Consider the following 27,814-nt stretch of genomic DNA (forward strand, 5'->3'; position numbering starts at 1 on the left):
GGCCTGTGTTGAGTAGGTCTGGACTTTGCTGATGGTAGTCACTGTTGTCCTCCAAGTTTCTGCTCCATACAGAAGGACTAATTTTACATTGGTGTTAAAAGCCTGATTTTAGTTTGCAGCGTTCGGGTTCTTGGAGCTCCAGATCTTCTTTAGTTGAATGAAGACAGCCCTTGCTTTGTTGATTCTTGACATGATTACGGTGTCTGTGCTGGGTTGCTGGTTTGTGACATTGCCCAGGTAGGTGTAGGCCTCAACCTCTTCTGTTCTTTGCCCTGCAAGAATGATTGCAACTGTGCTGGCCATGTTGGATTTCAGGATCTTGGTTTTTTCCCTGTGAATGTTGAGGCCAAGTTGTGCTGATGTGTCTGCCATTCTGTCCGTCTTCTTTTGTATCTTCAGATGGGTATGGAAGAGTAGGGCCAGGCCGTATGCAAAGTCCAGTTTATCAAGCTACGTCCAAGGTGTCCACTGGATCCCAATTCTTCTCCTTGCTGCCAGCAGGAAGAGAAAGAGAAAAGGCAAGGCCAGACCATCCTGGTGGACTCCGGTCTTCACCTGGAAATCTTCAGTGAGTTGTCCTCCATGAACTATCTTGCAGGTCATTCCCTCGTAAGAGTTCCTGATGATTCTTAAAAGTTTATCTGGCACCCCATAGTGTCAGAGGAGTATCCAAAGGGTCTCACTGTCCACACTATTGTGTTCTCATAGTTGATGACTTTGACCTAGAGGTGGGAGTTCTGTTCCATCTGCTCAATGATGATGCACAGTGTTGCAGTCTGGTCTGTACATGATCTATTTTTGCGGCAGCTAGCTTGCTGATCTGGAGATTAAAGTAGATTCCCTGAGCACAAAGTACATGTATCTGTGAGTCCTACAGATAATATTGATTTCACAAATAATTGTCCATATCGACACATCCAAGTAGTGAAGAAATCCTTATTTTTATTCTCAGTCCATAGGTTTTCTTGAAGACTTGTGGATACAGCAATACAATCTTGATACAATTTGAAACAGCCAAACGCCAACACGTGTTTCGTCAGGGGAAGTTATACCCAATGACTTCTTCAGGGCTGTAATAACAAATACGTACCCAATATATAATGTCCAAAGAGAATTTTAAGAGCCAAAATTAACAAAAACTGTACCAAAATTACACAGGTTAAGCCCATAATCCAGGAAAGAGAAAAGAAAGGAAAGACCGAAAAAAGGAGAAATCAATACCCAATAAGTGAAAATCAAGAAAGAACAGGAGACACAAATAACCAAGAATATATAAACAACCAAACAGTGCCACCACATAACGCATAGCAACACCACATAAAGTCAAGAATAAATTATCAAAGCCAGAACCACACTGTGTGAAACAATTAATCCGACAACTTCAACCATAGGAGTGCTCAGGTACCTACACCTAAAAATACATAACTAGAACTCACCCTTGGTAGTTCTCACTGACAGCTTTATACGGTTCTGATCGTATCAGACCACTATGTTTGAAATTCTAAAAAAGGGAATTTGAAGTAAAAAATGAAAATATACTAAAACATCTGAAGCTAATACTTCTATACAAAAACTAACCACAGAGTAAAGTAGTTGGATTCTCTTACCCTTAAAAACGCTCTCAAGAACCGTTCCAGAAACAATGTCATTCAATTGTAATTCGGTAATAAACACCAGGCAGAATCCGCCTTCACACTAAGGAACCATCATAAATATCTGAAAGAATATAATAAATTTGTGCAGACATAAATTAGTTTATGCCCAATTACAATGCCGTTTTATATCTACAAACATTGTTATTGTTGATCTCACAACTGAGCATCAACTTGTTCCTTCATTCTGTTAAGGATGTTAACATTTCTATTGGGGTGTCATTAGTTAAAGGATATATTTGGCGCCTGTAAATTTGCGTCCGTAGGAAAAAGTAGTGATTCCAGTGGTGCTAACGGCGAGGGAAAATACCCTAGCCCTCTAATATTCTGACCCAGAGGTATTTTTTTAAAGTTATTCTTATCCTCTGCACACGCACATACCTAGTACAAAATTAACATGTCTTAGTTATGAAACAGTAAAGAGAGTAGTTTGTTACGATCTTTTCTGTGTCTTTAATTCGAAACGCCCAGCCAACATGTGTTTTCATCTATAGGGGAAGACCCCAATACTTCTTCAGGGCTGTCAGGCTCTCTTTCCTCTTATAATTTCTATCCTCTCTGCCAGTTCTACTTCCTACTCGGCTGGTCTAATGTCAAATGCTTCCTCGTTTTGAGTAAATTGTTTTTTTTGTATAAACAGTATCCTGTATTATGGACTGGTGTATCACCCGACTGTAATAAAGTTGGGCATGAGACACTGTGCGTGGTCCGTGTTACTCCTATTTAGTCCTGAAAGTGAGTACGCTGTTCAGTATCGGTGGAATCCGCGCCATGTTACTATATCGTGTTCAGGATGACTGTGTTCAACACTTCGCCTGGGGTTGATAGAAGAGTTATCCCTCTGTAGTTTGTGCAGTTACTCAGGCCACCTTTCTTGTGGATCTTGATCAGCTATCCTTCCTTCCAGTCGGACGGCAACTTTTCCTCTTCCCAGACCCTCCCAAACATGGGGTAGAGCATCTCTACTGATGTTTCAGTGTCTGCCTTCAGTGCCTTCATTTTCTCTACAGGATTGTGGGCACGTTCTGCTGACTTCCCATTTCTCAGATGTTTGATGGCGAGCCGTATTTCTTCTTTGGTTGGTATGCTGCAATCGATTTTGTAGGTCTTGTCAGCTGGCTGTATAGCTGGTGGAGACTATGGAACGAGCTGGTTCAGCAGTTCTTCCAAGTGCTCCACCTATGGTCGTTGTTGGCCTTTGTTACTCATAGTTGTCTTTCCAGCTTTGTCTTTAACAGGTTTTAATGGTTTGCTGTATCCGCCAGAGTTTCCGTATTATGTTGTTGAGTTCTTTCAATTTTCTATAGCTTGCTGCTTCCTGAGCTTCTGTGGCAAGACAATTGATAAATCTTCACTTGTCTGCTCTTAATCTTCTCTTTTCTTCCTTGTTGGTTTTGGTGTATTTGCCTTGAGGCTTTTGTTTCTTCTGCTTTTGTTCGGCTGGTGTTGACTGCAGCTTTCCTTTCCTTTCTCTTTTTTGCAGAGAGTTTTGGTGGAAATCCATTCTTTATGCTGGTGTTTCGTGGGACCTAGTACCTTCTGGCAGGTTGCTGTTAACTGGTTCATTGATCTTCTCCCACTGACTTTCTCCTGGGTCTCTGTTGGCCTCTAGTTCTTGCAGGACTTGAAACGTGTTACTGAAGGTGACGGAGTATTCACAGTGTTTCTGTGTATCTTTGAGGAGTTTGGTGTTGTATCGCTGGGTTGTCGGTTCCATCCATGTTTTTGTCAGCTTAAGCTTTACCCTGGCCATGACAAGGTGATGGTACGACACCCGGTGCACTCCTCTATTCACTCTCACATTCTGCAGGGACCTCTGGAAGGAGTAGTTTCTGTCCTGTAACTCCAGTTCTGTAGTAGGGGTATCTCTGTTATAGTCATAATCTAGTGAATAGTCCCGCCCATATGCGTGGACCCCGGAGCAATCAAAAATAATCTCTTACAGTGTCAAAAAATGCAGAAATGCATAGACACTTAAGAGAGAATTTAAAGACAGATAATGCAGCCAAAAAGGCTACACTGTCCAGTACTTCAACTAGAAATTCCACCACAAAATCCACAAAACAGCAAAGCCTGTACAGATTTCCCTTGCTTAACAGCAAAATCCCTCAGGAATGATAGAGAGAAGAACCTGGACAGACAAGCCCCATAGGCTGCCATTATGTGGCTTAAATAGGATACTGTGCCTTTAAGGAACCTTCCAGAACCTTCTCCCAGTATCCCAGAATGCATAGCAGGTCCAACTTAGTTTCAGTTCTTTTTGAAGGCGTAAACAACGCCAGACCTGTAGCATTATGTACCTGAACAAATCTCCACCGGGGAGGCGGGAGGGCGCTTATGACTATAACAGAGATACCCCTACTACAGAACTGGAGTTACAGGACAGAAACTACTCCTTCTGTAGTAGGGGATCTCTGTGTATAGTCATAATCTAGTGAATAGAATGGCAAGCCCATCCCCACATCAAGCGGCGGTGGAGAATATGAAAATCACGCCACTATTGTGCGAACAAATTCCGCAGCGAAGCCTGCCCAACCTGAGCGTCTGCCCTGGCATCAGTGTCCAGGCAGTAATGCTTAGCAAAGGTATGGACCGACTTCCAAGTGGCCGCCTTGCAGATCTCTGCAAAGGGAACATTACGAAGCATAGCTGTCGTAGCAGCTTTGCCTCTGGTGGAATGAGCCTTAGGCTTACCCCCTAAGGTCTTATTAGCTTTGCAGTAACACAATTGTATGCAGGACACAATCCACCTCGAGATGGACTGCTTAGAGGTAGCAAGACCTGTCCTGACTGAGCCATAATTAATGAACAATTGGTCTGACCTACGAATATCTTTAGTCTTATCAAGATAAAAACTTCAGCACCCTCCTCACATCCAGGGAATGTAAAGACCTTTCCGCTGGAGATGACGGATTCTGAAAGAACGTAGGCAAAGTGATAGTCTGATTGATATGAAAATCAGAAACAACCTTGGGAAGAAATTTAGGGTGAGTACGCATAACAACCTTAGCAGCATGAAACACAGTATAAGGTTCTTGGCAACACAATGCCTGAATCTCACTCACCCTGCGGGCCGATGTAATGGCCACGAGGAACGCCGCCTTCCAGGACAGGTGCTGCAACGAAGCCTTATGAATGGGTTCAAAACGCTCCTTCATCAATCTGGACAGCACCACATTCAAGTCCCACGAAGGCGAAGGAAGCCTGACAGGAGGGAACACTTTCTTCAAGCCTTCCAAAAAATCTTTGATCACAGGGATCTGGAAAAAGGAAGTCTGTGAAGGGCCTTTCCTGTAGGCAGTCAAAGCAGCCAGATGAACCTTAATGGAATGGACATTAAGGCCCGACTGCGCCAGATGCAGCAGATATGGAAGGATGACATCTTCCTTGCATGTCGTAAGGTCATAGTTCTTAGACTTGCACCAGATGCAAAACCTCTTCCACTTGTAAGCATAAGAAGTCCTAGTGGAAGGTCGCTTAGCCTCCTTCAGTATGTCCATACAATCTTCTGGGAGAGTCAGATGGCCATATTGCACTATTTCAGGAGCCATGCCGCCAAACTCAAAGACGAGAGGTTGGGGTGTACCATCCGCCCCCCGAACTTCGTGAGAAGGTCCGGCCTGCACGGCAGCTTCACGTGAGGAAGGAGAGGGCGGTGAAGCAGGTCCGTGAACCACCACTGTCTGGGCCATTCCGGGGCAACCACGATCATCCGCGCCCTGGACTGGGACAGCTTGATGAGAACCGCCGGAATCAGGGGAATTGGTGGAAAAGCGTACAGAAAGCTGTTCGACCAGTTGATCCATAACGCGTTCCCCAGCGTCCCCTGCTGGTAGTACCTGGAGGCGAAGCCTCGGCATTTGCTGTTTTCGGCGGTGGCGAACAGATCCACGTCTGGAGTTCCCCACCTTGCGAAGACTTCTCCTAGTACTTCGTCGTTTAAGACCCATTCGTGGTTTTCTTGAATGAGTCTGCTCAGTTCGTCTGCCTGAACATTCTGCACACCTGGCAGATGGGTGGCCGTTATAGACAGTCCTCGAGCCAGAAGCCAATGCCAGATCGCCTGCGCCTCCTGCGACAGAGTGCGCGATCTCGAGCCCCCCTGCTTGTTGAGGTAATACATCGTTGTCGTGTTGTCCGTCTGAACAAGCAGAGAGTTGGTCTGAAAGGACGGGTGAAAAGCCTTCAGTGCCAAGTGCACAGCCCTGAGTTCCAGGAAATTGATGTGGTACGTGGCCTCCATCTGGGACCACGTCCCTTGAATTTGTAGGTCTCCGGAGTGCGCTCCCCAGCCCTGGAGAGAAGCATCCGTCACGATAGTCTGTGTGGGAATGTCCTTGTGGAAGGGAACCCCTCTGAGGAGATTCTCCTTCGAGCACCACCACTTCAAAGACTGAAGAGCATGCAGAGACAGTCGTATCTTGTCGTCCCAAGATCCTCTCCTCTGGTCCCATTGATCCTCCAAGCACTCCTGTAGCGGTCTCATGTGCAGCCGCGCATGTGGCGTCAGGAAGATACACGAGGCCATCGATCTATGGCACACATCCAATCTCCTCGTTGCAGCTGAGGGTAGATTTGATGCAACGACAGCATGCGAAACTTTTCTCTGCGAATCCACTTGTTTGCCTGTCGCAAATCCAGAATGGGCCTGAACTCGTTTTTGTCCTTCTTGCGGACAAGAAAGAACCGAGAGTAAAGACCTCTTCCTCTTTGAGACAGAGGTACGTCTTCTATCGCCCTTTTCCTTAGCAGAATGTCTGCCTCCGCCTGAAGCTCGGGCAGTTGATACTGCGAGCTGACGGGAGGAATCGATGGAGGAGGGCTGGTGAAACGCAGACTGTATCCATTGCAAACAATATTCAGCACCCAGTTGTCCTGAGTAATTTTTCTCCACTCTGCCAGAAAAAATTGAACGCTTCCCCCCACCGGAGCGGGTAACGGACGAGGGGGAAGTAACAGCTCAGGGTCGAGGCCCGGCCGGGCCCTTGGAAGCGGTAGAGGACTGCTGTCTACCTCTACCCCCCTGGCGTTTCTGGAAGGGCCGTCTGTACTGCTGCTGCTGTTGCTGCTGCTGATGTTGTCCGGCAGACTGCCCTCTTCCACGACCCTGCGACCCGAACCGCCGTTGGAACTGGCGGTAGGGTTTCTTCTCCTTGGGCTTCTCCAAGCCCACCGCCGTCAGGGTCTCCGCCTCGGCCTTCATCCTGGCCATCTCGTCATCCGCGTGTTTTCCGAAGAGGGTATCTCCGGAAAACGGGAGATTCGCCACACGTTGTTGTGCTTCTGGCTTAAGAGACGTCAACCGGAGCCAAGCATGGCGCCTCTGGTTAATCCCGTGGCAGTATCCGTGCGCAGACAGCAAGGAAATATCCGCCGCGGCGCTAATGGCCTGGTTAGAGACCAGCATCCCCTCCTGGACGATCTCCATGAAGTCCTCTTTGCGGTCTCGAGGAACGAGGTCCGCAAACTGCTCCATTGAGTCCCACAGTGCACGGTCGTATCGTCCCAACAAAGCCGAGTCACTGGCAGCCTTCATTGACGAGGAGGATGTACCACACGCTTTTCGCCCAGCAGAGTCGATCCAGCGGCTCTCCTTGTCCGGAGGCACCGTGGACGCAGGGGAGGTGGCATGAAGCTTCCGGGCCGCCGTCACAATGACCGAATCCGGCGCCGGGTCCTTTCTCAAGAAGGCTGGGTCCGAGTCCGGAGCTCTATATTTCTTGAGGAGCCTGGAAGGCGCAGACTTCACAACCGCCGGCGTCAGGAAAAGCTGTTCAGCCGGCTCGAGGAGCCCCGGCACCAGAGGCAGTAGGGGGCGAGACAGGTGTTTCTTGTGTAACGTCTCAAAGATGACAGAAGTCGAAGGCGTAGGCGCTTCAACTTTGATCCCCAACTTCGCCGCTCCGCGCAGGAGAACCTCTTGGAATGTGCCGATATCGTCGATCGGGGACACCCTAGTCTCCGGTGAATCAGACAGCGTGGGCGAGTAAGAACGGGTCCCAGATGAGCGTGACCTGGACCGACGCCTCCTATGGCGATGCCTGGATCTCTATGAAGATCCGCGGCCACTCCTGGACTTGTCCCGTCTCCCCGAGCGAGACCTCGATCTCTTGGGCCTGGGACGGTCCGCCGGCCTCCCCGGTTCCGGAGTCCGAGGCTTCGGCTTCGACTTAGGAGTCTTCTTCGGCGGCGTCGGAAACTTGGGCATCGACACCGCCCGCGGTGGAACCGGGGGTGGGGGAGTCACTGGAAGCGGGGCCTGCGGAGCCGGTCGAGCAGGCAATGCAGGGGGGGTCGGAGCCTTCGGAGGCGGACCCCTTGGCAAAGGAGGCAGTGAAGGAGGCGCTGAAGGCTTCTTCGGGGTATATACCTCGGAATACGCCGTTCCCGGCGAGCCATCATCCTGTCCGGAATGTGGGGAGCCCCCCACAGTCCTGGGCCTGTCTTTTCGACCTCCTGACGCCGAAGATCGGTGCCCAGACGGCGAGCCTGGGTCCCTAGACGTCGAACGGCCCTTCGGCGTCGACCGCCTCTCACTCCTCGACGTCGAACGGTGTCGACGTCTCGACGTCGACCCCGACCAGATGGACGAGCCACGGAATCTCGACGACGGGCGATGGTGCCTCGACGGCGACCTCGACCTCTTCGGACGTCTCGACGTCGACCTCTTGGAACGTTTCGACGTCGATCTCTTTGAATGTCTCGACGTCGACGTCTTCCGCGCCGGAGACTTCTTCCGTCTCGACGGCGGCCTTGACGACGAGGATCCCCTCGACGACGATGTCCTCGACGGCGAACGGCGGTGTCGCCTCGACGGCGAGCGCCGACGCCGGGTCCTCCGATGTCGACCACTCGACGCCGACGGCGACGACGAGGAGATCGACACCGGCTTCGACGGCGGCCGGAACACGTCCCTCGACGTCGACGGGCGACGTTTTCTCAACCCAGAGCCCTGGGGAGACCGGGAACTGGCCGTGGACCTTCCCCTCGACGTCGTGGTCAGCGCAACTGACCCAGACGGAGATCTTGGGCGCGGGCTGGACTTCCTGCCCCTGGGAAGCCCCCCAGAGGCCTCAGCATGGGCAGAAGGAGCCCCTCCTGACCCACCTCGTGCCTTCAATCTTCTTTCTTCAAGTCCCTGAAGTCTGATTTTACGCCTGTCCTTCAGGGTCCTTCCAGAGAAGCCTCTACAGATCACACACTCCTCAGGGATGTGGGAAGAGGGAAGGCAGAGGATACAGACCTCATGGGGGTCTGACTTGGCCTTCTTCCTGGAGCACTCCGGGCATTTGTCAAATAATGCTGGCATTATGGACAATAAAAGAGTGCAGGAACCCAAGAAGAAAGTCACTAAAGTACTTTGAAAGCACCAAAAAACGAATTTAGTGTAAAAACACCAACAAAACCCTTGAAAAGGGAGAGCTCAATGCTCCAGGGTCCTGCTTGCAGGAGCCGGAAATAAGAACTGAAACTAAGTTGGACCTGCTATGCATTCTGGGATACTGGGAGAAGGTTCTGGAAGGTTCCTTAAAGGCACAGTATCCTATTTAAGCCACATAATGGCAGCCTATGGGGCTTGTCTGTCCAGGTTCTTCTCTCTATCATTCCTGAGGGATTTTGCTGTTAAGCAAGGGAAATCTGTACAGGCTTTGCTGTTTTGTGGATTTTGTGGTGGAATTTCTAGTTGAAGTACTGGACAGTGTAGCCTTTTTGGCTGCATTATCTGTCTTTAAATTCTCTCTTAAGTGTCTATGCATTTCTGCATTTTTTGACACTGTAAGAGATTATTTTTGATTGCTCCGGGGTCCACGCATATGGGCGGGACTATTCACTAGATTATGACTATACACAGAGATCCCCTACTACAGAACTTCTTGGCAATGCAGACATAGTCAATCTGATTCTCTGTTGAATTGTCTGGTGACGCCCACGTTACCTTTGTATTCTTTTGTGTGGGAACACAATACCGCCTGTCACCAGACTGTTCAGGGCACAGACATCTACAAGCCTTTCACCAATTTTTTGTGCATCTTCAAAAGACGTGGATCCCTATTTCACATTGGGTGCACAATACTGATCCACCCTGTGGCGCACCCTTACTTCCCAAGCATAGATCTGAACTGAGCACCCAGTTGCAAATAATGTATTATTGTGGTCAGTGCACTCTGGAATTCACAATTGCACTGGGACCATTACACTAGTGACCTGACTGAAACTGACAGTTTTCCTTTCACTGCAGACAGTGGACCTGCCCCAGTTTCAAGGAGAAGCATGCTTCCCCTCATTGGCAGGCAAAGTGAGTCAATTCACCCACCTACGAGGGAAGGTGGTGCATCGTGTGGTCTGTGGGAGCTGCCTACCTCCTCACAAGTAGCAAACTTTGGAGTCAAAGTGCGTATAAACTTACTGACTGTTCCACAAAACCAGAAACATTGAAATGCTGGGTATATAAACTTGTAATTGCAAGTTATAATCATTTTACCGTTTATGCAGAACCATACATGATGGAATACATTTCTGAAAACCTAGAATCTCTTTTCACCCTGTTGACTAGGTTTATTTTTTGTTGAGCATTTCTGCCCGACTTTTACAGTCACTTTAGTCAGTATATTATGCTATACACATTTTCTTAGTTATTGGGTAAGAGCTGAAAATAAAGTACATGGAGTCCACAAACTCGAACATTCGCCATGTACATGTTTGCTGAAGCCCTCAATTTCTCAATGGATTGTCAACAGTGTGCATTATCTTCAGCAACTTCTCTAGTACTCTGTCAGGGAAGTTAGAGCAGTTGGTTTGTGAGCAAATGCAGGTTCTCCCAGTTGCACACTGCACAACGAAATTCCCTCAGACAACAAACATAGGAAATGACCTTCCAAAAAGAACATGGTCCATTGGGAGAAAGCCATCTTATGAAAAGTACCGGGAACTGCCTGCCACTGTGTTTCCTAAGAAGGCCATTGTACTTGGCAGTGTTGAAACCAAGCATTCTTAGGTGATTTGCTCACATGTTTGGTTTTTGCTGTGAAGGTGAAAGTGATCATATTTAAGACCAAAGTTATTTGCAGCGATAATACCATGCATGATTATTCTGAAGGATACTTCTAACCACATAGTCCTCATCTTCAGAATAATCCCCAGGTACCAAGGGATTTCACAGCGGTAGTTCTGCTTGCCAGTAGATAGCAGTGTGCTGCTTTGCATTGACTTTGTTCTGCCCCAGAAATGGCGGAACAGAGCCGAAGTAGGTACCACCTCTGCTTGCTGACAGGTTCTTTTCTTTTTGCACCTTCAGACATAGATCCAGAACCCCGCACATTTTTTCTTTTTCATTTTCACAGACTTTTTTTTAAGATGCTTTCCTTCAAAAATTAAAACCAGTGTGTAAGGGAACCAATTCATCTCCAAAGACTACAGGATTTAAACCACACAAGGACTGCAGCAACTTTCTATAACAGACCCTGCGTGTTATGACTTTGGTGTTTGGGCTCAGCACATATCGCAAGTTTATATGTGGGATGCGCCCTCATGAACCCAAAAGCGATCTGGGAATTGTGAAGTGAAGTTGTACGTTTCCGAATACCAGAAGAAGCCTCGCAAGTTCTGCTGCTGTTTGAAAGTCGAGAGCAAGGACCTTCTCCCGAGGTTGTTTGTGCAACAGATACTCATGTTAATCAAAGTCTTCCGGCAAGTCCAAATCAAAGTCGCAGAAGAAATTCAGGAAGGCCAAGCGGGACCCAGCCCCATCCCACAACTCTCTATCTCCAGAGAAGTCACAAGGGTGCCAACCTTCCTCTCAGTCACTATCCCAATCTATTAAGGATGCGGTTCCACAGTTAGTCCTGATGCACCCCAAATTCCCTGGGTCATGAGAGATTTTGCAAAAGACCGAGGCCTTCAGGGAGTCTTTGTTGTGCATCTTTGGCACTCTTTAGGTTCCCTTCAGGCCCCAAGGATCCACAGGGCTGCCAGTCGGGATACTGCTGGTGGATGCATCCTGTACGCGATCTGTGCCCCTCTGACCCAATTCAGGTTCCACACCAGCTTTGGTCTAGACATCTCCCCTGGTGCCAAAACCTGCATCAGTCCTTTTGTCATCAAATGCTGGTACCGTTGCCAGAGGGAAAACCCTATACTGCTTTTGGTGTCTGACTCAAAGGATAACTCACCTCTGCCTCGTCGAAGGTTGTGTCTGGAATCCACATTGATGTGCCTGTCCCCATTCAGTCGGATTATAACAGAACAGTACCTCTTCATCTGAGTTGCCCTTAGGTGCTCGAACAGCTTTTTGGGTCACACTCTGATCAGAGTATGCTACCATGTCGAGATGACAGTGTTGATGATGGAATGACTTCCTGACTGATACATTGTTGGGCACATGGGCAAAGTCTTGTTCATGCCCACTGGTGAACAGGCTGGTGAACAGGCAGGTTGCCAGATGCCACAGGCCAGCGGCAGGTGACCCTGATTTCCCGACTCGGTATTCCATTCCAGAGAGTCTGGTGGTCCAAACCTGTACCTCAACTCTTTCCCCATGACCCTGCTCAGGAAGCACTTGTAGTGGGCACCGTTAAAGGTTACCTGTATGCCCTTTCAAACTTTTTGCGTTTGCTCGACCAGCTGTCCTTGTTCAAATCATCTGTTGTTTTGATATTTTTAAAAGGTTTGATGCATATGTTTCCTCCAAAACCCTTTGTGATGCCTTTGAGCTGATGCACAGTTGCGTCTCCTGACTGAAAACAGTTTTCCTCTGCAAGATTACTTCAGCCCGCTGTGTGGTTAACTCCAGGCCCTCTCAGTGCAACTGCTCTACACCAACTTTTTTTCAGGTAAATTGCCATTGAGGATCAGGGCGATCATTTTTTTCCCAAAATCCATGACTCAATTTCATGTAGGGCAATCCATCACCATCCCAACATTCTTTGCTCTGCTTCACTCCTCGAAAGAGGAGAGACTCCGTCAACTGGCCCCCTAAACGGCTTTAAGCTTTTACATTGATCGAAGAAAAGACCAGCAGGTGGACGATTGTCTCTTTGTAGGATTCTCTGCGCCAAGCTAAAACAATGATTTGCAGAAAAGGAATTTCTAGCCCTATGCATTAAGATTGGTTATGCACTGACCAAAAAATCAGCCCCAGCAGGATTGAGAACCCATTCCACAAGGGCTAAGGCTTGTACCACACCTTTGGCATGTTGAGTGCCTGTTATAGACTTTTATCATTTTGTGACGTGGACATCGGTGTACATGTTTACGAAGCACTATTGTGTTGACAGCCAGGTCCGACGAGAAGGGTATTTCGCCCGTTCGGGCCTGCAGGACATTTTGGTCTGAGCTCTTTCTACAGACACTCCACCTTGTGAGGTACTGCTTTGGTATCTGTTCTAAAGGTGATGAAACTGAGGTTAGATGTATCCATCAGAACAATAAGTTACTTACTTCTGGTAACACTCTTTCTGGTGGATACTCTAACCACAGTTCCCTCACCTCCCTTCCACCTCCCTGTTCTGTGGAGTGGTCTCTTTTCCCATCTAAAAAGGCCCCAATCCAGAGATCTGCACACTGGTATCTCTGATTCGTTTTTTGGGTTCCGCATCTGGGGGTTCAAAGTCCACAAAGAAACTGATGTCAGTGAGGGGTGGCACCTATATCAGCTCTGTCATGTAACTTCAGGGTGGACCAAAGTCAGTGTTAAGCTGCACTACGCCATCTACAGGTGCGTGGAGCACTTCTGGGGAAGAGCTTCCTGGTCTAGTCTGGTGCCTGGGGATTATTCTAAGGGTGAGGAATCTATGGTTAGAGATTCCACGAAAGCTTGTTACCGAAGGTAAGTAACTGTTCATTTGGTACCTTCAATATACATCCAAGTCATACTAAATTTGGCCAGTCTATGAAAATATTTTGCCTCTACTGTGATTAACACACCTTTCATCTCAGTAGATAGGTGTTGGGAATCTTAGAAGAGAATATCTGAGGAGAGAAAAAACATAGGGTTTTGAAAATGATGGTTCTTTACACGATATATCCTCATAGCAGCCTTTCTTGCCATTTCTGGGGCTTAAATTTTATTTATTGCATACTGTTTTTTTAAAGGTCTGTTCACAAATATCCGAAACCTTGTGTTGGTGTTCAGTACTATTCCAGCCATGACCTAAGGTTACTGCTTGCCACTGTTGCTTCATGCTAGTAACTTTCAATAACTGCATATATTTACTTGTATTTGCAGTCAGGTAGGCAGATAAGTAAAATGCTGGTTGCATGGGAGAGAATGCAGCATGCGCTGAAGTAGTGTAACTAATTTGCTTTTTAAATTACTGTCCGTCGTAAGTGATGCTCGTCACATTTTACCTTGAGGTACAGTCATTTGCTAGCTTTAAGTCATGAGAGGCGTGTACCCAATATCTTTCGATGTGACTTAAAAATGTTTATAATTAACACCACATTAAATGTTCAGCGTTGTGTGCACTAATGGCGTTTACTTGACATTTCCTCAGTCTTGTGTTTTTCTGTTTTACATGCTTAGCACGGCCATTTTAGGGAGTCTAGGAGTCTCTTTGATGAAATATTCCTCAGTCCTCCAGAGGTATGGAACAGTTCTACCTAGTTGAGAATGTGCTGTGTGTGCGTTTCCTGTGGGCACGTCAGCCGCATCTGCTTTTATTTTCCGCCAGATTTATAGAATGTTCTTCGATAGATTATAAAATTGTAATGTATAGCATTTAGAAGTTATATTATACCTCAAAAGTTGTAAAGCAACTGTGTTGCAGTTAGCTATCATCTCTCCTCTGAATTATGCTATTTATTAGGTCTATAATGGCTGCATTCCTAAGTAGCGAAATCGAAAATTGACTTTAAATGGGATCTGTTCATTTCTTAAGAAGTTTGCCGCAGTGTATTTGATAATGTGCCAATAAGTCAACACAAATATATATATATAACAATCATATAGTTAACATTGCATTCCCCTTTGCTACAAATGTATCCCACTCAAACATTTGACATTAATTACACCCATAATCTATAGACTAATAAAGTCGTATATTAATTTAAGGCAAAAATCTGCTTTAATAAATACATTTCTAAAGAAGTACCCTTATTAAATCATGCAAACAAATCAGTTAAAGGTACATAATTTCTGACAATAATAAACATATAATAGAACCATAAAAACTTCAAACAGGGCAGTTAGAAGGAACCACATCATATTACCAACTACAGATCCTTCAGAAACCCCTTTATTTTACGCTTTTTATTGCAACCCTATATCAAAAGGTTCTAAAATCTTGCAGAAAAGACATGTGGTATATACATTTCCCATCAAAACCCTTTTACTGATATCAATATAATGGATAGCAATTTAAAACCATGTGCCTGATTTAGATTTCTCTAGACGATTTACTCTGTCACAACGATGACGGATGTCTCACCTGCCGAAATATAAATTCCATAATATCCTATGGGATTTATATTTCGGTGATTGAGATATCCGTTGTGACGGAGTAAATCATCTGCCGAAATCTAAACCAGGCCCAATATAAGCGCACAAACAGTCACACATGGCATTGTAAATACTCTCCATAAAAATTAATGAAACCGTATGCAAAATATTAAAAAGTGCTGTGTGCTTGAATAACACTTCATCCCAGACATCAAGTTCTTAACACAAACTTCGCCCCAGCCAACTTTATCCTCTCAATATCTAAAAAAAAAAAAAAGAAATACTTGCAAATATGGTAAATGACAGATGTTAATTTCTCGAAATCTCTGCAGAAGCAATTTCGCTCACTGTTTAACGTAGAGCAGAAAACCAAAATGTCAATCAAACTCGGTCGCTTTTAGAACAGAAATTACAAATATTTCCCACTATATCATTCTTTCTGTTATCCCTACAGGGCTTTATCAGTTCAAAAGGGGTTGGCACGTGACCCAGTCTGAGTTTCAGCATCCAATCACCAATATTCATGTTTAATATTTTCAAAATAAGGTTGGGAAACCCTCTATAATCTGTCACCATCAGATGAGCCTGCCGTGAATGTCCTTGACAGTCCTTTCGGTCACTTTCAATGGATTTTTCTTTAAACAACCGTTTAGCGTATTTGTCCTACATGCTACGGAAATGACTTTGTTGTTAACAAACGTTTCCATATCAAGGCTTTTAGTAATATTGGGCAGAAGTTTGGCAAAAGTTCCTCTATGTCATGCTGTGGATGACTTTTTAACCAAAACTTGACTGACCCATTCTCAACTTTCAACAAGCTATACAAGTAATTCACGGTCCTTTGCTGGCCCTTAAATTCAATATTGGTCAATCCGAATTGAGTCTCATCCCACTGTTGCCTGTCTTTTTGCTAAGCCCAACCATTTGTTTTCCAAATTTTTGATTCAGTAGTCTGAAGGGATGGTAATTCCTTTGTGGAGAATAATTCACAGCCATACACTAAAAGACCTCAGTGAGTTATTGTTCCTATTTTCAACAAAGGCTTACATTGTGGTTTGTGACCTGTTAATGCCGTTTTGATTTGGAAATAAGTGCAGGCTAATTACATTTTGATCCGCTATGTCGCCTGCCATTCGTTACTGTTTTACGCTATTTTGTATCGGACTGTGAGCCCGCTTGCCTTTTCAGTACTCTCTTTACAGTCAGCACAATTGTAAGTTTTCTTACTCTGCTACAAAGGCGTACTGCCTACATAGGGCCCAATTTGATAAAAAATGTGGAAGTCTACGCAGATGTAGCGATTTATATTGTTTTCTGCTTAGCTTGCAATTACCAATTGCGATTCATAACCCCTCTTGGCTTCCTCCAGTGGGAACTACAACTTTCATAGTTTTCCTGGTGCATGTCGTATGTCCTTCAGATCTAACCCTCTGCCTATAGGCAATCCTTAGCAGTACAGTTTGAGTAAAGTGTGTCAACATTCATTTTTTTCTGTTTATTCTCCTTACTTTTTCATATCTCATTGCTCTGCCACCCAAGGGTTCTACCTGGTGGCTCCCACACTTAACCCACTAATTGCCTCTACATGAAACGTTTTGGGGGCTCACCATATTCACAGTGTCAACTTCCAAATTTTTCCTGGGGACACACCATTTTTCCACCCCAGTTTATACTTGCGATTTTGGAATCCTATTTTAATTGAATATGAAGCAACTGTTCACATATTTCCCATCAAGATAATGGGCGTTTGTACAAAAAACCTTTCTTTACTAGGCTTGAGATTTAGGGTATGTTTTGTTCTGTTTTCACTTCAATTCTTTATTTGATACCATTCAGTTTTTCTCCCAGCCTCCACATACTATTTCATTTACTTTAATTTCTGTATTTTAAACTACTGTTGAGCAACCTGATTACACCTGTTTGGATGAAACACATCAGTATAAAGATTGTCTTAGATTTAATGCTCACTGTTGAAATTCTTAAAATATTATGTTTAGGGTGAGCTCCAGTGCTTAATTAGAGCTGGTGGTTGCCGGTGGGGGTCAAACGCACTTAGTTTTTGGTGACTGGCACTTATTGTTCTGCATCAGATGTTTACTGAGAGCAAGATTAGGAAAAACACATCGGAAAGACGGAGGATAGGAAGGTGGAAACCCGTTCCAGAGGCAGAAACCTGGAACGTGGAAGAGTGAGATAGACGAACAGGAAGTGTCTGGGAGTGGATTAAAAAGGCATGAGGTTCTCAGATGAATCGGGGAGTTTCGATATTCTTTTGGCCGCGTCCCACTAACGGAAATTGTAGCTCTCCTTCCGGACGTGCCGTCAGGCGGGGTGTGGTGAGGTGAGGTGGGCGGAGTTGACGGTGACCACACAGCAAGGTTGAGGTGAGGCGAGCCGCTGTGGCCGGGAAGCCGACCCGGTTTCCCCCCTCGGGGCATTGTCGGCATTTTCAGGACCGGGACCGCTACGGGCCAGGCTCAGGGCCGGGTCCTTGATGGCAGCGGAGGTCTCTGCCGCCCCCGCCGCTGCCATGTTGGTAGTGGGCAGGGTATTTGGCTGGTCGGTCGAAACGGTAAGGCCGTATTTCCCTGCTCAGCCCTCCCCCTGAACCGCACGCCGTCGCACTGAGTTACATGCCAAATTGTACCCCCTACACTCCCTGGTTACTCCCTGCTTCTGCCGTGTCTGCCTTCAATGTCCCCGTAGGAAGCTCTCTTGCACCGGTCAGCGTCCGCTCCTGCGCCGTCTTCACCAGCCAGATTAGCCAGTCGGCCGTGTGGTGCACCCGGCTGCTCTTTCCAGCTCTGGGGCGGCTCCCCCCGCCTCCCCCCCCCCCCCCGAGCTTGCCGAGTGACAGCCGGCCTCACTGCCTGCTCGGGCCGTCGACTGACTGATTGGCTGACTGGTTGAGTCGACTGACCCCCCAATTCCACTAACTGTGCGACCCCATCTGGCGGGGGGTTAACACAGAGGCGAGGTCTTGACTCCCAGTCTAGTCCAGGTTCGAGTGGTGCGGTGCGTGCGGGTGGTCGTGGACAAGCGGATTGGGGACGGGAAAAGTTAAAGAGCGGGGGGGTGCCACGACCCAGTTAACGACGAGGCATACGCCCACAAAAGTGCTAAAAGTGCATCTCAGTCAGCCATCAACTAACCGGCAGCCCTTTGAAGATAGGACAATCGAAAGCCCTCCGACAGTGCAGAACTCAAATTAACAGCACAACACCAGTTAGCCAGTCAGTGATGTCAGAATTGGGAGGATTCCCAGATCCATCAGAGCCATCAGAGCCACCTGAGCTATCAGAGTCATTAGAGTCCTAAGGCATTGCAACTCCTCTTAGACTTTCAATAGCTTCGGCAGTGCCACCCCAGCCACCTTAGCCACCCAGCCACCTTACCCACCACAGCCACCCCAGCACAGCATCGGCTTAAAAAAAAAAAAATGAACCAAAGCTATGAGATCAGGGAAAGTAAGAAAGTCCACAGCGCCACCAAAACGGCGGAAATCAAAACAGCCGGCACCCAATGAAGAGCCCCATCCGGATAACCACAAGCCCTCCTGGCCCTGCCAGGAAACAGCGACTGCGGCAAAATCTTCGCCAGACGGCTGCTGCAACCCCAGTCCTAAAGGCAAGAGTACGGACATGCCAAATGCCTTAAAACCCTCGAACTTGTTGGACTATTTAAAAAAAAAAAATGTCAACTACGACCAACGCTCCTTCAAAGTCCTAGCCCCAGGAGTCAACCAATTTTGTAGCCTCGGACCAGCAGGCCGAAATAAGTACGCCCCCCTACAACTGTTATCTACACTACAGTAGCCAATGAAAACTAAAAAGCCAGCTCAACCCCCGGGAGTTTACATTTTTGGATCAGCACTTAACGATTTGACCCCGGCCCGGCAGGGGGGTGTAAGCTTCAAGCAAAACCTTTTTAGTTACCACTTAGAGCCGCAACTTGGTCAGCAACTCTCACCCACTGTAGAGGACATGCAAGGAGTATGCCCGTTGCAACCCTCTCCGGTGAGCCTACAGCATAACCCAAGTTCTTTCACAGATCAAATTCAGAAACCGGAAACACTAATAACATCCCCCCGACAAGATCTTGTCGCGCCAAAGGAAACCACAATGGTTCCTCATTGTCAACTAACTCTTGCACAAATCCATGCGCAAAATTTGCATGGGCACAACAACATTCCTCAACCGTCCCACTTACTTCAAACTATAAGTACACCTGAGGAGTACTTGGACGCGTCAAGCCCCCAGCATATTGCATTTTCACCACCAGCAGCAATAACGACATCACCACAAAAATCACCCAAAAAATCAGATCCTAATGACCAGCTCTTCGCGGACTTGTCATTTTTCTTTAAAAACAATCAAAACTCCGCTAATCATACGTCAAACCTAAAGCCTAACCAAGAAGAGCCTACAGCAACTGGGGTTTGGCCTCAACTTCTTCAAACCTTTCAACAAACAGTCAACACATTAAATTACCATTCGGACAAACTGGATGTGCAGGTCGATCTCCTGAACACCCTAGCACTGTTCACGGCAGGGATCGATAATAAACTCGATAAACTGAGCAACTTAATACTAGGAGCGCAAGCCTCGACAAAGCTTATACAGTCCGTCTGTTGCTGCTCCCCAATTATTAATTCACTTTCTTCGCTTCCAGACTTTCTAACTAGTGTAATAAAAGAAGTCAAGTTGTTGAAGGGAGGCAACTCACTCATAACCCCCTGTCCGCAATTGCAAAAAATGCCAGACACGTTCCAAGATCGAGCTAACCCGTGGACTATCGCAAACAAAGGCACTAAGTCAAGCGGGGAACAGTTCTCTGTCTAAACCAGCTGAGTGAGCAGTTAAAATCCGGCCAACCTCAATCAGCACTAACGGGTTCTGACCCAACCAATGCGACGACCGAAAACGCCGGGGCCCCAAGTGGGCGCACAATCTGCACGGACCACCAAGTGACAGGGCCAACGGCCAGTTTAGTGACTTCAGCCCCCTCTAAATCGGAAGTGTTACCATCTCCTCCACCACCCTGTAGTAAGAAAGAGCGCAAACGCCTGCGCAAACAGAGAAATAAAATAAAGGCAAAAATAACAGCTGTCCACCCGGAATTTTTTCCCCTCTTTGAAACGGCGGCTAACAAAACAGCTTTAAGTGAGGCAGTTGCACCATCACCCCTAGTAAACTCTACTGTCAACAATCCAAAAGGGGACCCACTAGCACCCACCATCCAACTAACCGCGGGAAGTTCCCATGATCTAACCGAACGAGCGGCGCGAACAGCAATAGATGAGCCCAGCACTGTCACAGAAAAGCCAAGGATGAAAACCGACGAACTAAGCTTACCTGGGTCCACAGTGACCCACGTAAAACCTAAACCAGTGTTAGCCTCAATTCCGTCTCGGGTGGACTCCACAATAACAAGAATGAACCTTACAAAAACAATTCATAATCAAAAAACAATTTTGCCCAAACACAGTTATCCTTTGTGGAAGGCCCCCCATTGCCCGACGCAACAGGAGCAGGAACTAGACGCAGGCCTGTTGCCTATTAAATCCAATAAGACGGCCCCAAATGAAAAAAATAACGAGAACAAAAACGATCCACCATATTTCCACATTCTACTGGCACCAGAATATAAATCAAAGGGTCGGCAAGACATCCTTAACAGTTCGAACATAATAAAACTAGTGGACGGCATCCCGGGGCTCGCAGGTCTGATATCGGACGATATTGAATCCATTGAATTCCTCCCTCCAAGAGGCACCCAACCATCTGAGGTAACCCTGGTGTCTCTTAAGTCGGCCAGCTGGGCAGGAGCATTTTTGGACAATAAGGCCACTTTGCAGGATTGGGGCATCCGAGTGTACCCGTATTCCACTCCAGGCTACCCCACTGCCCTACTAAATCAGCCAACTCCACCTCGAAAAGCTGGAATCACCAGACCGGAGGAACACCCCAGACCGTATTCGATTTTAAAAAACGCGTCAGGACCTGAAGAACAGTATAAAACCCCTCCAACAGTGGTCTCCTATGTCGACACAAGTCAAGGATGGGAGTGGCTCCCAGCCATCCTGTCAACCAAAAGTTTAGAATGACCGTTCGAAGTAGAGTCCAGGGGCCCCAAGCACAAAACCCTGGCAAAGTCAATCCCCCTAGTAGCCTCATCAGCAACTGTGCTCAACCCACAAGTAGATTCCACCTTTTTAATGTGTTCTTGGAACATAAGTGGACTCCATCAGAAAATTACGAACCCTGAAACTTTTTCCTTTCTATGCGAGCATGCAGTAATAGTCATGCAGGAAACCTGGGCCCTACAAGGATGTCCCGTTATTGGCTTCACTGAACTATGGAAACCAGCACTCAGGGACAGCCGCTACGCCACTCTAAAGGGGGCCTGTCAATATACATATCAAACAACTTAAAAGGCCCAATTTCACGATTATCCATTGATGAAGGCTGGCTACTCTGGGCCAAAATCAACTCATGGCGGAATCAGCACTCACTTTTCCTTCTAAACGTGTACATTAACCCAAGTACGCGCACAAAAAAAGACCACCTGGCTCGTCTAACGGAAATTATGAGCGACATAGCCGCGGAACACCCCAACTCGGATTGTATTGTCACGGGAGACTTTAACACCAACTTATTCCAAGGTAAACCAGCAGACACTGAAGAGCCTTTTTTATTTTCGATTACTGAGGCCGTGACACAAACCGAAACTGCCCAACCAAGCTCACTGCGGACTGGGCGAACTTTGTGTGATGCGATTTTACAGTGCAGGTTACCTGGTAATCAACGGCAGGTCGGCGGGTGACACCCCTCCAAACTGGTCTTGGACTAATGGTAGCAAGCAATCTTACGTGGACTACACCATCTGCAATTCAGCCTTGCTTCACTGTGTGGCCAGTTTCCGTATCCACCCACAAATCGAAAGCGACCATAGGCCCCAGGTCATATCCTTCAACACAAAACCAGTGAATCATAAACCCGCTCCTTCAACCTGCCGGGGAATATACACGGAGAACCTAAAGCGCCTCAGGTGGAGTGAAGACATCAGCCTGAACATCCTACAAGAAAGCATGGACATCATAAGAGGCGGAATCGACCAAGATGCCTCACCGATTGCGACATGGTCGATGCTCTGCTCTCACCTGACCAACCTTTTTCCAGCAAAACAGCAGGCCCAAAGGCCAATCCAGCCTCGCAAGTTCACACTGGCAATACAGACAAAGTTACTTAGGAAAGCCAGAAACAACGCTTTGCGGTTACTTGCAAAATCACCGGGGAATTGCGAATGCTTAAACCTTTACCAAGCTGCCCAAAAGTCTTTCAGGCTGGCGATGATTAAAGATAAACAGTCGCATGAAAACCAATTCTGGTGCAAATTGGTGTGGGAGAGTAAGAGTAAAAACTCAAGAAAATTTTAGGCCCTAATTAACCACACAAACCAGAGCACATCGAGCTTTGGCTCAGCAAATATTCAAGAATCGGATCGGGCAACATTCCTCACTGACCACTTCAGGTCTTCAGAACACCCAGGACCAACAGGATACAATCCCCCAAGAGAGACTTAGTGCTCATATTCTGTCAACGAGGACCTTGAGGTGACTCAAGAAAGGGTTGCCACAGCAGTGACAAAAGCAAGATCAGACGGAGCACCGGGCCCAAATGGCCTGCCACAGAGCCTGTTTAAATCTGACCCAGCCTTCTGGTCAGGAACACTAACAAACCTTTTTAATTATGCTTTGAAAACTGCAACAATCCCTGACTCGTGGCGGGGAGCCATAATCCACCCAATTTATAAATCAAGATCCCGCTCCTCGCCGAACAATTACAGACTCATTGCCCTCTTGGACATTGAGGCTAAGTATTACGCAGGCCTCCTCTTGGAGGAGCTGAGGCTATGTGCAAAGGAATACAACTTGATACCGATGAACCAGACAGGGTTTGTTGCTAACTCAGGGACCAAGACCAATCTATTAGCAGTGTCAACCATTGTCGACAAAGCACTTTCAACATCTAGGTCAGTCCTTTGCTGCTTTGTCGATTTCAAAGCAGCATTTGACAGGGTCCCCAGGGCGGCTCTATGGGAAAAACTAAGGAAGTGGGGGATCCCTGATAAACTACTGGAGGCAATCATTCAACTTCACTCCCGTACCTAGGTCCGGGTGAAGTTGGGGTCCGGCACACATCTCTCGCGGAAAATTATGACAACCATAGGTGTGAAGCAGGGATGCGTGCTGGCCCCTCTTCTCTTCAACCTGTTTGTATCAGATCTGTCAAGCACTCTGGACGATACAAACAGTCATCCCCCAAAGGTGGGAGGCACGGCTTTAAGTAATCTTCTGTACGCCGATGACCTGGTCCTCTTTAGCCTCACCAGGGTCGGTCTGCAAAGGCTCCTCGACAAACTGCTTAGTTATACGACCACGAACCAACTAGCGGTCAACCTTAAGAAAACGCAAGTTGTCCTCTTTGGTAAAAAAACGACACGCCGGTGGCGGGTGGTCATTTAACAACACAAGTCTCGCCATAGGCCAGTACAAATATCTAGGTGTTCACCTGGACTCCAGATGTAATCTTATAAAACAGTGCAATGAGATCGCAGTTAAAGCTACGACCCTTGCGGTGTCACTAGGTAAGCTCTCCAAAAATCTCTCAGGCCCAACACTAATGCCTCTTTTGGAAGTCATGAGAGCGAAAATTGGCCCTACCCTATCATACAGCATAGAGATATTCAGGGGCAAATTGAACGTTGCTTTAAATCAACACACGACCAGAATATATAAAAGAGTTCTCCCGCTGCCAAATTCTGCATCTGCAGCACAGATAAGATTAGAGATGGGGTTACTAAACTATGAGGCTTCCAACGTCGGCACTTACCTAAACCTCTGTCACAAACTGAGACAAGCAGTTCCAGGCACATTAGAATCCTTAGTCTGGCTAGAAATCACCCAGAAAAATCCAGGTGGAACGTTTGGTCGCCTTTTTAAGGACGCCATTCACCAAATGTCAGCGAGTGACCTATGGGTCCTTAACCCCAGTCAGACAGCATTTAAAATGGCCATTAAAAAATGTGTGAGAATGAGATCACTTCTCACAGATAAAGCACTTTTTGCGAAACGTAGCCACGCTTGGGCTCTCATAAATTCGTACAGACGGCTAGCCCCCGCCACTTACCTGTCTTGTACATACTCACGGTACCTAAAACGTAGCCTTATAGCTATTAGAATGGGTGACTGGCGATTTTTGCAAGACCTGCCTTCCTGGCGACGCACGGTGGAAGACCCAACTTGTAGAGGGTGTTGTAAAACGGCTGAAACTTTGTTGCATGTGGTCTGCCTTTGCCCACTCTTTAACTCCCAACGCAGGTGCAAACTTAAAGCTGAATGGAATAGGCTGGGTGCCCGGACCTGTAGGCAAGCCATTATTGTGGCTTTGAACCCTGAAAACACAGTCTTAAATATAAGACTAGCAAATTTCATTCAGCAAGCATACCGTAACTTTAGGCAAAAGAGGTCCCATAAAGCTTCCCCCTTATCCTTTTTAACTATTTAATACATCTTATAATATACCCCAATTCTAAGGAGGACAAAATGAAAAGAGCATGAGCAGTATCCCTAAGAATATTGGGTTGTTCCTATATGTATGATACCACTGACTGCGAGAGTAACATAAAAGGGGTGAAGAGTTTTGTATATTGTGTTAACCTACCCTCCCTTTGGTTCATTACATATTTGTGTTTTTATATCTAATTTTAAAATGTTACTGAACAAGGAGGCTCAAGATGTGGATGATCTTTATTTTTATTATGATTGTCAATAACCGATCGCTTTTCTGTACTTATTTTAATATTTGGCACACAATGTGAATTTTGTATTCTTCTTTTAAAGATATCTGTGTTATATCTAAATAAAGATATTTGATTTGATTTGCATGAGGTGGATTGTATGCCTATGCAGCCATGGTATTCAACGTGCCAATGTTTAATTGCACCTGGCATGGGCTTCTTAGCAGCTATTTTGGGGACCAACACTCGCACAGAATGAGCACTGGAGCTCTATAGATGTCAGCCAGTTTCTCATTTATTATAGAAGATGTTTTGTTGGGGCTTTATATAAGGTGTTTACCATCTTGGGTCAACTTTCTAAAACGTGTCCGCTTGTGTTGTCACTTATATTTCCTGGGAAAAATAAAGAGTCCTCTTAAGCTTAGAAAGTTGCATTCTGTATTGTGCCACTGCTGCCTGATCTCAAAGGGGAATTTTGTGTTTTTTGTTTTCTTTGCACGTAAAAAATAACCAATACCACTGTTGGAAAGCCACGTAGAAGATCCTTTAGTCCACAGACATTTCGGTTCTCATGCCTTATTAGTTGATGAAGTAAGAGAGATAATATGATATCCTTTTCATAAACATAAAGACAGATAAAAGCAAGTAAAATATCCTAGATATATTAAAACAAGCCCCGTTGATTCTATGTGGCTAGAGAAATCATGTGAATGTGATTCATAGGACTCTACTCCAGTAACTCGTTTAAAGCAATCTTGGAAGCCACCTCTCCTTGACTTCTCCTTGTTCACCTTCTCTGCTCAGTTGCTGATTTGAAGTCCCATACAGATCTGCCAGCTTACACGGTGCTACCGTGTGTCACACAATTTCAGCCCCCTTCACACGGTCAACCAGTGAGGGAACATTATTGCACAGTGGCATAGCAGGCGAGCTGTAAACCACTGCCAAGAGTGGATTTCGAGCTTGTCTCTTGACGCTGTGACCAGCTGATGTCCGTTAAGAGGTGTGAAAACACCCCAGGACATCAGAAGCATCTTCAACAGCCTTTTGTTTTTGGCCCTTTTTGGAGGGGGGGGTTATTTGTGCAGGGGACAGAAGAAGTTGGGCCTCTCAGCTAGTTCTCCCTCTCCAAGCCACACCTCCTTCTCACTCTGCAGATTTTCTTTTCAGATTGGCAGGACTAGACACATCACCCTGGCAGTGTGCCAGAATTGGTAGTTTTTCCTTCTAGAGGCCCAGAACTTTCCCTTTACCACATTTAGGTTTTTCCTCCTCCTTATGGTTTCTGGATCTGTTGAAACTGTATTCCATATGCCTTCCGCAAGATGCTGTTGCGGACACCACCTCGCAAATAGTTTCATTTAGCCCCCACTGTGTACATTCGGAGACCTTGCTACTGCTCCGACATCTGCTTCATGTACACTTCTGGAACAGTGAATCCCAGCCGGATGTGGGAACCACCCTACATCCTCTAGGATCTGTACCTAACTGTGCTTCTGTTTTCAAATTCCAGCTCAGAAAGCGGAGCAGTAGCCCATCACCTCTGTCATCTGACCAGCCTTCCACAACTTACTAGACCTGACTAACTCTCGGGCTCTCGGCCTACTTAAAGTGATTAATGGTCTAGTGGAAATATTCATTCTTAAGCAAAAATGTCCAGGAGTTAGTTGTGTTTCACATTGCACATGACGTATATTGTAGATAACATGCTATCTTATGTTACAACGACGTATCATGGGAATTTAACATGTAAATGGCAGTTGTGTACCTAAACTGTATAACTATTGTTGATTGGGAAACATTGTGCATGTGATTCAGTGCATGCACACTCGGTCAGGTGGTCTATATAACAGAGTATTTTATAAGATACCACATCATAAATCAAACTGAATAATGCACCACAATATCATATTGATGACTTCACAAGTCCTATGGGAGCCAAATGTGAAGCAGCGCGCTCAACATTTGTTTCATTATTTATATGTTTACTTACCTCTAGTCAGCCGTAATCCGTAGTTTACTACCCACCGCCTTTCCCCACCCCGCCCCACGTCAGCGCCCAGCAGCACTCCCACCACGGGCCGCTACTCGCTACTGACCTTAGGGTGACTACATCCTTGGTGTGCTCACCCCACGTGGGGGAGTGAGCACAATCCCTAATCCTGATTAGAGAGTGCCTGCTATTTGCAAGATGGTGGGCACTGAAGAGTGGGCTTCAACTCGCCTCCCACACCTGAAAGGTGGGGTTGGCAGAGGTAGGCACACCTTCTGGGCTGTTCTAATTTTTCCAGCCTGTCTTCCCGCCAAAAAGAAGGGGAGACAGGTAGGGGGCCTGCTCCTGGTAGCAGGAGAGGCTGGGGGTCACGTTACAAAGGCGGAATGGCCTTTGAATATCCCTGCCACAGATGGCTCTTCCTGAACTGGGGAAGGTGTGAACACCTCTGCCCACGAAAGGCTTTGTTTCTGGGCTCTGGGAGCGCAGGCTCCCACCCCAGGGTTCCTGAAATATGTCTTGTGGTGGCATGCTGGTGTTTACCAGTCAGGGAACCCTCCAGAGGCTGGTCATTTTTCAGGGGGCATCTCTAAGATGCCCTCTGAGTGCATTGTATAATAAATCCCACACTGGCATCAGTGTGGGTTTATTTATTTTTTCCAGAGTTTTATATAGTGAGAAGTTGACCCAAAGGTTTCCGGTATCAGAGCGCTTTACCTGAGCACCATTTGCATTACCCAAGGACACATTCATTTTTGTGTGGCACAGGGAGATTAAATGATTTGCCCAGAATCACAAGATGTTGAGCGTCCCTGCCGAGACTCGAACCTGGTTCCCCAGCATCGAGGTATACTTCTCTAGCCGTTAGGCTACATCCTGCCCCCAAATTATTGTCTTCTCCTCTTATTATGCTGAGAAGTTTGATAACAAACT

The 27,814-nt window shown here is 46.6% G+C and overlaps 1 protein-coding gene across 2 annotated transcripts in view; it reads left to right on the forward strand.

Annotated features, from left to right (window-relative positions):
- NDFIP2 (Nedd4 family interacting protein 2) overlaps positions 1-27,814 on the forward strand; it is a 197,675-nt gene that overhangs the window by 79,051 nt on the left and 90,810 nt on the right. Inside the window, exon 4 of one of the 2 annotated variants that reach the window (XM_078657494.1) lies at positions 14,173-14,232. The exons of the other annotated variant lie outside the window; for it this stretch is intronic. Within the exon in view, the coding sequence (XP_078513620.1) occupies positions 14,173-14,232 (60 nt within the window). The remainder of the gene's footprint in view (positions 1-14,172; positions 14,233-27,814) is intronic. 2 annotated transcript variants of the gene reach the window in all.

Source organism: Lissotriton helveticus, chromosome 8, assembly GCF_964261635.1.
Source record: "Lissotriton helveticus chromosome 8, aLisHel1.1, whole genome shotgun sequence".
In the NCBI taxonomy this organism is placed as follows: Eukaryota; Metazoa; Chordata; class Amphibia; order Caudata; family Salamandridae; genus Lissotriton; species Lissotriton helveticus.